Source organism: Dermacentor andersoni, chromosome 5 (assembly GCF_023375885.2).
Source record: "Dermacentor andersoni chromosome 5, qqDerAnde1_hic_scaffold, whole genome shotgun sequence".
NCBI classification, from domain to species: domain Eukaryota; kingdom Metazoa; phylum Arthropoda; class Arachnida; order Ixodida; family Ixodidae; genus Dermacentor; species Dermacentor andersoni.
The window spans coordinates 10,199,691-10,212,058 of NC_092818.1; the positions used below are offsets into that span (position 1 = coordinate 10,199,691).

A 12,368-nucleotide genomic window follows, 5' to 3' on the forward strand; every position below is an offset into this window, starting at 1 on the left:
CGCAGCCATTGCTCACCGGCGTCTTGGCGTCCATGGGCTCGCGCGGTAAGCGCCAGCAGCACGAACAGCAGCGAGGCCACACGCATCCTGCAAACATCAGGGGTATTTGGAGTACTGGTCGTGTCTTTAGGGAAAAGTGCTACGATGGTTAAACAATCGTGCCGAGAATAGAGCGGATTGAAATTCGTTCGGAACGCGCTATTCGTGCGAATAACCAATCTTTGCTAGATGTTCATCCGAAATCATCTCTTTCAAGAGTCCATCTCGCATCTTGTGTGCTAGCTTTGCGAACCACATCACGGTGGCTGGATGGGTAGCTATGCCGTCTTCGAAAGTGAAGCGCAGTTCAACGATTCACCGCTTCAAGGCCAACTGCAACGAAATTTCTCTTGTACCATAGATACCTAGCGTCTACTGACAAAATGATATTTGGAAAGCCGCAGGGCTGGTAATTGCTTAATTTTGTTATTAGCAGCTATTAAATGGCGCCTAGGCCGAGGATGCGTGCACCTGGCGGCAAAGCGGTAGCGATGCGGATATGGCGAATATTGAAGAACCGTACGCAATAGTTGATTTCTCAGTTGCGCCTAGAAAGCCAGACGCATTGCTCGCTCTTCATCTGCGAGTTGACGGGCGTCTCTCTCGGCATGAGTTCTCCCTGTTGCGCTCGTGATTTGAGCTGTTGCAAGAATACCGATGCGTTAGGTGGCCGTCAGGTGCTCGAATAAGCACGCGAGCACAAGCGATGATTAGGCAATCAACAACGCTGAGTACAGGAAAGCCGAACAAATCTTACGTGTCCCAGCTTTCAAAGCACATGCGTGCACCGCGCAGTAGCAGGAAAGTGCGCCGCAGAGCAGCCAACGCGCACAAAGCATGTAACCTGCAGTTGACGAAGCCGCACAAGCCAGATTTCAACAGCAAAATCCCTCACCCATCAAGATCTGCTTGGCAAACGCTTTCTAGGGGTGAATATAAGTACTGTAAGACGAAAACCAAAGGTAAGTTCTATCAGAGTCTTTCCATTTTTTTTTTTTCAAATGGCTTGTTAGAGATACCACCATTCTACTCCTTCAGCTGTTACTTGCAACACGTGTTCGGCATCGTTGTCCCACCCCGCCACTTCAGCTGAACAGCCCAGCACTCGAAAAATAGCGCGGCACATGCACAGAACGCACCCGATCACTCGGCTCGCCTCGCACTGCGCACGCGTTTCGGTGCGCGAACGATGCCCTCTGTGGCACAGTGGCGCCGCGTCGCGGCACCTTTGGGCCGCATATGAACCTCTCCCATAGCGTGACGGCGGAGTTTCGTGACCAGAAAAACATGGAAGGACTCTGGTTCTATTCAGGGCCGATATTCTCGAACGACTATTTTGCATTGTAAACCTTCTTCAAGACATTTTGCGCGTGTTTACATTGAACGAGTCGAAGTAGACGAACAAAAGCTTTCTAGCCCAGCTCCAGAGACGAGCAGAAACCGCCTGCCGCATTTGTCATGAAGTAGAACGCGACGCCGCGGTCATGGTGTAGATGCGGCGGCAAGCCTTGTAATCCTATAGAAAAAAATTTAAGAGCGGGCACTCCAGAGAGCCCAGCAACCGAATCGACTGTTGCTCTCCAAGCTGCCGGCCTTAATACCTGAACCACACACCCGGTTTCGCTTCTACACGTGCGCGTTTTCAGCGCTTGCTGGAACGCGTTAAGCCAGCTGCGCTGATCGGCGCGGCCTTTGTTTTCCTTTTGGCTTCTGCTGCTCAACCACGCGCGGTGGTGGTGCGGAATCGTTTTAGTACTAAGCAAAAATGATTGCGAACGGTCTTTACAACCCTGGCACTGAATCTGTGCTACGTGCAATTTCATAAAGTAGGCGCATGACGCCTTCCGAAATAAGGAAATTTTTATTTTGCTCTATATAAAGGCTCTTTCCGGGATTTTTGTACGCTCTTCCAACGTTTTGGCACCAGGTAAGCAGCAGCACTTCCCGTGCGAAGCTCCAACGGACGGTCTCAGCTGGAAAAAATTAATTGCGAGCAAGTGTCACTTCGGTTATTAACACCTCATAGGTATGCTGCGTGTAGGTGCGAAGCGTGCGAAAATGGTGAATGGGCGGCATCACAAACAAAGCGGTTCACTTTTAGATAAACATGGCGTAGAAAATACGTGGCTCACATAAAGAAAACATCAAGTTTCCAAGCATTATCCCATTGCGGGCCTTATTTCCTGCACTTTAGGATCACAAATACATGGTCGACTGCGCGTTTTATAAACTACTTGGCCTTAGCCGACGCGATGTTACGCTGCGTGCACCGAGCTGGCCACAACACACGCTCTCTACCAGACAGTGATAGACGCTAGTACAATTCCTTCTACTGGCACTCACGACAAATCGTGGGTGCAAAGCCTATTTTCAGTCGTTCTGAAGACAGAATTTTCGAGTTACAAGTTCCTGGTATTTGATATTCTCGGCGTCACCTTTTGCGCGTTTTGGCGCAAGCAACACACTCCTCTGTTATCAGTCATAGCCATCGCTCGTCGCGTACTAGACAAGCGTCAGAATCAAAACAAGGTATATGCTGTTGCAGGGTCATAAAAGTGTCACAAACTTGTCACACAAATATTCAGCATACGTCATATGTCCCCGCGGCCGAACTTCTTTTGCCTAACTGCTTCACGACATGCGCAGAGAGCGTGCCTCGAAATTATCCGAAAATGTAACGAAATCAATTGCAATCATGCTCAGAGTCCGACAAAGTATCACGACGTTATCATGGTAAGATTCAGTACACGCGAAATTAACTGCGACACACAGCCGAGCTGCTTTCTGCTAGGGAGAGAGAGAAACAACTTTATTTAGTCGCCTGAACAACGACACCATGACTAAATGACGCTGCGACCCGGCCCTGACGTCTTCTCAGCGGGTGGTCTCTACTCAACTCCAGCGCGTGTTACTCCCGCTGGCGTTCGGCCTTTCAACGCCTGGCTCGAAGGACTTTCCCACCACCGCACTCGGGGCTGAGCCGAGCGGAGGCGGTGCTGTTCAGACAATTAGAAACTGGTTCCTTACCCACTCCAGTGCTAATGAATCATATGTACCCGAAAGTATATGTGAGCGATGTGTGCCCCGTGTGCCAGCGGGAGAGGGCCACCCTGACGCACATCATATGGGATTGCACTAAGTTCCCCGACGAAGCTTCGACAAGTATGACGATTCCGCCGCGACTCGCGGCTGCGGCGGGATGTTACGACCACGAAATCCAAACCTGGGCCGTCCAGCAGGTCTCGGCGGCTCTTGAAAGACAGTGAAGTTCGTTGAATGTCGTCATGCGGTCCTTGGCACTACACCACGTTGGACGGTTGGTTGCAGCGGCGCGGTTGGTTAGCGCTCACCCTACTGCGTGTTTCGTCTCGTTGTGGTTATTGTGCTTCTTCCACGCATCGTTGCCCGCGTGCGCCGGGAACCACTTGATTTTAGCATACCTATTCTCTCGTTGCAGGTCAGCCGAGCACAGAACGCGCACAACCTCACCACACACTTTGCCCTTGGCATAATTCCGCACTGCATTTCGCGAATTACACGACACCGTTTGGCATCCGGTGTCGGCAATGGCCAGGGCAATGGCCCCCTCCTGCACCTGACACGCCTCTCGGACCCGTAAGCTTGCCGCTGCCCTCGTCGCGCCGGACGACGCCTCAATGACGGTAGCTACGAACGCCGCGCTCTATCCCTGGTATTCTGCCGCATCCACGAACCTTGCGTGCTCGTCCTTGGCGTGAAAGTCGATGAGGGCCTTGGCCCTCGCCGCTCTTCTCTCCTTGTTAAACTCCTGGTTCGTGTTTCCCGGGATGAGGTCTACCTTAATCCGACGCCGGGTCCCATCCGGGACAGGAACGCCGCCACTCGCCTTTTTCGCCCCAGGCGTGGAGCCCAAGTATTGAAGCATGCGCCTGCCGGCTTCGGTCACAGAGAGCCACTCCAGCTGGGCGGGCCGTTGCGCGTCCGCAATTTTCTCGACGGTATTGTGTACCCGCAGGCTCGGGAGCTTGTTGGTGTTCGTACCCTCGAATAGTCTGAGCGCCGCCTTGTAAGCTCGGCGTATCAGGGCGTTCATCTTATTCTTTTCGCACTACATCAAGTTGTGGAAGGCTGCAACGTAGGTGACGTGGCTGATTACGAAGGAGTGCACAAGCCGAATCAAGCTTTCCTGCTTCATTCCGGCCTTGCGGTTGGCGACTCGTCTGATGAGATGTATTGCGTTGGTAATCTTGGCTGTAAGGCGGGAAATGGTCTCGCCAATGCCCCGTCGCTTGTCTATAATCATGCCGAGCACCCGGATTTTGTCGACCTGCGGGATCACTTGGCCATTCCTCGTCACGATCTTGATGGCCTCGTAATGCCTCGGTTCGCTCTTGTTACGTCTGTCGTACTTCGGTGGTAACACCAGCAGTTCTGACTTGCTGGGTGAGCAGATGAAACCGGAACCGTTTAGCTGGTCTTCGATCGCGTCGTTAGGGTGTCATCGTCAATGATATCTTTCTTCAACAAAATCATCGCGTCTTGGGTGCCGAGGGAACGCCGAAACCCGATGATCGTGGTGGGGTATTGTCCCGACTCCTCCAGGTAGCCCTGGCACCTATACATGAGGACGTGCTCCAACACTTTTTCCATGCAAGGCGTGAGCGAGATGGGCCGGAGGTTGTCCATGTTCGGCGGCTTGCCTGGTTTGGGGATGAGGATGGGCTTGGCAGTCTTACACTGCTGGAGCAGTGACCCCACCCTCCAGCACTTGTTGTAATAACCGGTGAGGTTCTTGATGGCCGCATCGTTGAGGTTCTTGAGCGCTCTGTTCGAGATGTGATCCGGGCCGGCCGCCGACTTGCAGTTTAGTTCGTGCAGGGCCGCTCGCACCTCCTCGACGCTGATGTTGCGGTCATGCTTCTCGTTGGCTTGACCGTCGTACTTGGGATGCCTTGCCGGGGGTGTAACCAGGAGGTACTTGCTGTCTATGCGTCTGATTACTTCGGGTTCCCCCTTTTCGTTGACTGCTCTGTGAATAACCTTTGCGAGGCGGTCGCGTTGGTGAGATTTTGTTTTAGTTTCGTCGAGCAGATGTCGCATCAAATTTCAAGTCTTGTCGCAATGCACCTGCTCGTCAGCAGCGCTACAGATTTCGTTCCACTGTTGCGTGCAGAGCACCCGACAATGGACTTCCATGGCGCGATTCAGCTCCGCCTCCTTCTTCCTTAGGCGCCGATTTAGTCTTTGCTTCTTTCACCTGTTTAGGATAGATTGCTTTGCTTCGATTAAGTGCGCCAGGCGGCTGTCCACCTTGTCGACCTGCTCATCCGTTTCTATGATCTTAGTCGCCTCTTTGATCTTCCCCGTGATTTGGGCTGACCATTCTTCTATGTTCTCGATTTCCTCCACCTCCGTTGGTAACATGCTACGAAAGGCATCCCAATCCATAAAATTATGTTTTTGGTGTCCTTTGAGGCCTTGACCTCCTCCAGTATGATGACCTCTACGATGTAGTGCTCGCTGCCGAGCTCAAACCCCGTGTTGCGCCAGGAGATATTTCTTTTCTCGTCGTTCTTCACGAACGTGAGGACCGGCGTCGTGTACCTGGACACAGAGTTCCCAATCCTCGTAAGATCAGTCGGGTCTGTGATGAGGGTGACGCCCAGCTCTATTGTGTCTTGGAACAGGTCTCGCCCCTTGGCCAATTGCTTTTATATCCCCATGCCGGCTGCGCCACGTTGAAGTCCCCGCAGGCGACGAGCCTATGAGTCTCCGCCACAGTGCTGGCTCAGTGAAGGAGAGTCTTGAATTTTTGCTTCCAGTGTGAAGGGCTACTGTAGACGTTAAGCAGAAAGGTGCTGTTTTTTTGCCCGTAACGACTTCGATGAGAGCTTATTCAATTTTAATGTTGTCCAACTCGTCCTCAATGAAGGTGAGTCCCTTGCGAACCAATGTGGTCTTCACTGAGGAATGGAGCCGTCTGTTCCGCCACGCCGACCCGGATATGGCTGAGGAGAAGAAAGTCCGCTTACTGATGCGTGGTGTAAAGGAGGAACTTTTCGCCGGGATGGTAAGAAGCCCACCGAAGACCGTCGAAGAGTTTCTTCGTGAGGCGACGAACATTGAGAAGACACTCGAGATCCGAAATCGGCAATTCGATCGCCGCACGAACTATACAAACTACGCCTGGGTTCAATCACTGGCTACCGACGATCTACGCGAGACTATCAGAGCGGTGGTACGGGAGGAGCTGCAGAAGTTCTACCCAAGGACGCAGTCCCAAGTGGATCCGATCGCTGAAATCGTCAAAGAAGAGGTTCAGCGATCGCTTGGAGTCCCTGAGGTGCAACCACGATCACCGCAACCTCAGCCGGAAGCGATGACCTACGCCGCCGTCGCCCGCCGTCAAGGTCCCCCTCCGCGACAACACCAGGGCCCTGTAACGCCGCAATTCCGTCGTCCGCCGCCGCCAGCACGCCCACCCGTCGCCCAGCGCACCTACGCGAGGAAGACGGACATTTGGCGAGCCCCCGACCACCGCCCGCTCTCCTATCACTGCGGAGAAGCCGGCCATGTGTATCGCCGATGCCCATACCGCGACTTGGGACTGAGAGGGTTCGCCGTCAACGCGCCGCGTCCACAGCTTGGAGAACGCCCACGTGACATCGCCGACTACCTCGCCGCTACTCAGTCGAGCTCTCGACGACCGTCGCGTTCGCCATCACCAGGCCGCTACCTGTCGCCGCAGCGCCGACCATACACTGGCCCAGCCCGGGGCCGGTCAGCGAGCCCATATCCGGAAAACTAAAAACAGCAACCGATGGAGGTGCGGTTGCTGTTCGTCGAACTGACGAAGATCCTCGGCCGCCGACGAAGGCGCCGAAGAAACCATCTCGACGACATAATAACGACACGCCGCCGTCCCGAGGAAGCCAGGAAGCCAAGACTGAACCGACGAAAGACGACTTGACGACGCGATGTACCAGCTTCAGTTCAACACGACTCAGCCGTGATCCGACGCCAAGACCCAACTGCAACGCAAGACAAAGAACCACCGACCTCGACGTGCTTCTAGACGGCCACGCAGTCACCGCCTTAGTCGACACAGGCGCCAACTACTCAGTCATGAGTGGACACATCGCCGTCCAGTTGAAGAAGGTTAAGACTGCATGGGAAGGCCCTCAAATTCGGACCGCTGGAGGACACCTGATTACGCCGACAGGAATGTGCACGGCAAGAATTACCATTCACGACCGGACTTACCCTGTCACCTTCGTTATCCTCCAACAGTGTTCACGAGACGTCATTCTCGGCATGGACTTCCTCAACCAACACGGCGCAGTCATCGACCTGAAGTCGAAGTCAATAACGTTGTCGGAAGATCATGCGATACCGTCGGAGAGCCCTCGTAGTCACCACGCCTTGAGTGTGCTCGAACATCAAGTGAGCATGCCGCCTCGCTCCAGCATTGTTATTTCGGTCGGCACCGAAACACCCGCTGACGTAGAAGGCGTCATCGAAGGCGACCAACGTCTACTGCTAGACCGTGAAATTTGCGTCGCAAGAGGGATCGCTAGACTGCACGGAGGAAACGCGAAAGTGTTGCTGACAAACTTCAGCCAGGAGTTCAAGCACATCAACAAGGGCACGACGATCGCATACATCGAGGAAATTCTGGAAAACAGCAATGCGTTTGTCCTCTCGGATTCTGCCGCATCTACCCCGACGACCTTAGTAACCGAACCAGACTTCGACATAAATCCAAGTCTCCCCACGAGTAAGCAGCAACAGATCAGAAGTCTTCTCCGACGATACAAAGACTGCTTTTCGACGTCATCGAGGATTCGACAAACACCAGTTGCAAAACATCGCATAATAACCGAAGAGAGCGCTCGACCTCTCCGCCAGAGCCCTTACCGAGTTTCGACGCGAGAACGTGAAGCTATTAGGCAACAAGTTGACGAAATGCTGCGCGACGACATCATCGAGCCGTCGAAAAGCCCGTGGGCCTCTCCTGTAGTCCTGGTGAAGAAAAAGGACGGAACCCTACGCTTCTGCGTCGATTATCGTGGACTGAACAAGATCACGAAGAAAGATGTGCACCCCCTTCCACGGATAGACGACGCATTGGATCGGCTCTGCAACCCTAAATACTTCTCGTCGATGGACCTCAAGTCTGGCTACTGGCAAATAGAAGTCGACGAGAGAGATCGCGAAAAGACTGCCTTCATCACGCCAGACGGCTTCTACGAGTTCAAGGTCATGCCATTCGGATTGTGCTCGGCGCCTGCAACGTTTCAGCGCGTCATGGACACGGTGTTAGCCGGACTGAAGTGGCAGACGTGCCTTGTTTACCTGGATGACGTCGTTGTCTTCGCCGGAAATTTCGACGATCACCTTAGGCGGCTTGCGACAGTGTTAGAAGCCATCAAGTCATCAGGGCTCACTCTGAAGCCGGAAAAGTGCCGCTTCGCTTACGATGAGCTTTTGTTCCTAGGCCACGTGATCAGCAAATAAGGAGTACGCCCCGACCCACAGAAGACAGCTGCCATCGCAAAGTTCCCGCAGCCAACCGACAAGAAGGCAGTGCGTAGATTCCTTGGCATGTGTGCCTACTATAGGCGCTTTGTCAAGGACTTCTCACGCATCGCGGAGCCGCTAACACATCTAACCAAATGTGATGTCGCGTTCAAGTGGGAAACGCCGCAGGCCAAGGCATTTCAAGAACTCAAACGACGCATGCAGTCGCCGCCGGTACTTGCACACTTCGACGAGGACGCCGATACCGAAATCCACACTGACGCCAGTAGCCTAGGCCTCGGTGCCGTCCTAGTTCAGAGGAAAGAAGGACTTGAAAGGGTGATATCGTATGCTAGCCGGTCGCTGTCAAAAGCGGAAAGCAACTATTCTACGACTGAAAAGGAATGCCTCGCCATCATTAGGGCTATAGCTAAATTCCGCCCTTACCTCTATGGCAGGCCATTCAAAGTCGTCAGTGACCATCACGCATTGTGTTGGCTAGCTAACTTAAAGGACCCTTCAGGACGGCTGGCGCGGTGAAGCCTCAGACTACAAGAATATGACGCCACGGTAATATACAAGTCCGGAAGAAAACACTCCGACGCCGACTGCTTATCGCGCGCCCCCATCGATCCCCCGCCGCAAGACGACGAGGACGACGACGCCTTCTTTAGGATAATAAGCGCGGAAGACTTCACTAAACAGCAACGAGCAGACCCGGAGCTAAAAGGCCTCGTCGAGTATTTGGAAGGGAACCCCGACGTTGTCTCTAGGGCATTTAAGCGCGGGTTGTCGTCGTTCAGGCTACAAAACAACCTGCTCGTGAAGAAGAACTTCTCACCAGTCCGCGCCAGCTACGTTCTTGTTGTACCGTCAGCGCTGCGTCCAGAAATACTGCACGCCCTACACGACGATCCAACCGCTGGGCACTTCGGATTCTCCCGGATGTTGTCGAGAATACAGGAAAGGTATTACTGGCCGCGTCTGACCGCCGACGTCGCCCGTTACGTCAAGATATGCCGAGACTCTCAACGACGCAAGACACCACCGAATAGGCCAGCAGGATTACTACAGCCGATCGAACCTCCTCGCCGACCATTCCAGCAGATTGGGATGGATTTGTTGGGGCCGTTTCCGATATCAACATCCGGGAATAAGTTGATCGTCGTGGCGACGGACTATCTCACGCGCTTTGCTGAAACTAAAGCTCTACCAAAAGGCAGCGCAGCCGAAGTGGCGAAATTTTTCGTCGAGAACATCCTGCTGCGACATGGTGCCCCAGAAGTCCTCATCACCGAAAGAGGAACGGCTTTTACAGCAGAGCTCACCCAAGCCATTCTGCAGTACAGCCAGACAAGCCACAGGAGGACAACTGCCTACCATCCGCAGACGAATGGTCTCACGGAGCGCCTGAACAAGACCCTCGCCGACATGCTAGCAATGTACGTCGACGTCGAACAGAAGACGTGGGACGCGGTCCTACCGTACGTAACCTTTGCGTACAACACGGCGGTGCAAGAAACAACACCGATCACGCCGTTTAAGCTTGTTTACGGCAGGAACCCGACGACGACGCTTGACGCCATGCTGCCGCACGTAACTGACGAAGAGAATGTTGACGTCGCTAGCTATCTCCAGCGCGCCGAAGAAGCCCGACAGCTCGCCCGCCTGCGAATCAAGAGCCAGCAGAGGACCGACAGCCGACACTACAACCTCCGACGACGCTTCGTGGAGTACCAGCCCGGTGACCGTGTTTGGGTTTGGACCCCTATACGCCGACGAGGACTGAGCGAGAAGCTTTTGCGTCGCTATTTCGGACTGTACAAGATCATCCGACGTATTGGCGCACTGGACTATGAGGTCGTGCCAGACGAAATTTCGCATTCACAGCGGCGCCGCACACGATCTGAAGTGGTCCACATGGTGCGTCTGAAACCCTTTTACGGACGCTGACGAACTTCCTTATTTTTGTTTTCTTTGCTACGGGTGTTTTTCATTATTGCTTTCATTTGTATCCAGCATCGGGTCGATGCTTTTTTAAGAGGGGGGTATTGACACGTGTACTTATATTTGACGGGCAACCACGTTTCGCCGCCTAACAAATGTTATCGCACAGCGCGGGACGCGTCTCCATCCGAAGTTTCTGGAAAGTTATCGATGCTTCTATCCGCTGTCTGTTGTCGCCGAACCTTGTGTTATCTGATTTCATCGCGTGACTCGAATGTTGTAGAACTTTGTGGAAGGCATGCGGGTCCCAACGATTAGTCTGGAACATTCGACGACTGTTGTATAAAAGCCGACGCGCTTGACCCGCTGATCAGATTTTTGACGATCGCCGACTGTGTTCGCCGCTTTCGTTGTGCTATAAGTGTAGCCTGTTTTGTGGGCACAGGTTCGCCCAATAAAATCTAGTTTTGCCTTTCACAGTATTGCCCCTGTGTTCTTAACGTCACCACCACGTGACAATATTTACAATTATTTTTATCTTGTTCTCAGATGAACTGTGAGTGGCAAATACACATTTTATGAGCTCGAATTTCCTGAAATGAAATTGAAAGGTCAGTATTCATAGTGCTGCAGTTACTTCAGTAGTGAGGTGTTTTCTGTTAATCTTGCTGTGTTTTCTCTCAATTTCTTTACATTCTTTGCAAGCAACCCTCTTTCATGCAGGTAGGCATTGTAGCAGTTCTGAGTCCATGCCTACTGCAACAATGTCAAAGCTTGTTTGCACACACCACATATGCCACCAGATACCCGTAACTGTGTTTGTGCACTTGCAACAACCAGCCGTGTCCACTAGGTGAAACTTCTATGTCCGTTTGAGTTTGCCGGTCAGTCCATGTAACTTCTCAGGACAAAATTTACACAGGGAGGGAAGAGAGACCATACAGCATGACCTCGGCTAAGAACTGTCTAAGTTGATGGAAGGATTAAAAAATAGCACTGGATGTGCGCTTGTATTGTGCACAAGGTAATTTGTGAGGGAAGGCAGAAGTTGTAATACAAAGGGATAAATGGTGATTGCATAAAAAAAGTAAATAAATAGGCACAGATTAATTTCTATCCCTCGGCATCTAGAAAGGAAGAATTTCTTCATGCACTGATAATGGGGGCTGGCTCACAGGTATTGTTATTTATGTGGTATGCCTGACTGATTTCTCTTGCCAATTCTGAACCATGGGTGAAAACATATAAACGATCCTAATCCGTCCTGAAGCCCTATTGCGGCAATGCATGGCGAGGTTGGACGAGCATACTGGTCTTCTGAGTGAAATATGGTGATCTCATAGGTACATATTTAGGCACCAGCCAGCCTGCCATATGTACATTTGACCACATGTGATAGGAATGCAGTACACTGCCTCTGATATACACTGGGAAAATTTGATGGTATCTTTAACCAAGCAAACCTCGCTTGCCTCGAGGCCTTACCCATTTGAACTGTCTTCCATATAGTGCTTCCAGGCACACAAGCATTGTTCCAATTAGAGCATGAATGTGTTCTTGTTTCCAAGTTGTTATTCATGTCCGGCAACGTAGAGCTAAACCCTGGACCCCCTAAAGAAGATCCTAACCTGTTTAACAAGGAGTTGCTACAGCTTTATAAATCGCTACACGATAAATTTGATTCCAAACACGAAGAAGTGATGAGTGCCTCGAGTGAAGTCAAGGAGGCTTAATATTCCATGAAGCAACAAATAGCCGATATCGACAACAGGCTCTCGGCAGTTGAACAACGCATTCGATCATCTGAAGACCAACAGGGTGAACGCCTCGCGCCGCAAGTATCCATAGTGAACCAACGGCTCAAATAATTTGAAGACCGTTCA

At 52.3% G+C, this 12,368-nt stretch overlaps 1 protein-coding gene across 1 annotated transcript in view; it reads right to left on the minus strand.

The window, feature by feature from the left end:
• LOC129384590 (uncharacterized) overlaps positions 1-12,368 on the minus strand; it is a 134,594-nt gene that overhangs the window by 71,779 nt on the left and 50,447 nt on the right. The window contains exon 2 of the mRNA XM_055070107.1: positions 17-87. Coding sequence (XP_054926082.1) covers positions 17-86 — 70 coding nt within the window. The 5' untranslated portion in view covers position 87. The remainder of the gene's footprint in view (positions 1-16; positions 88-12,368) is intronic.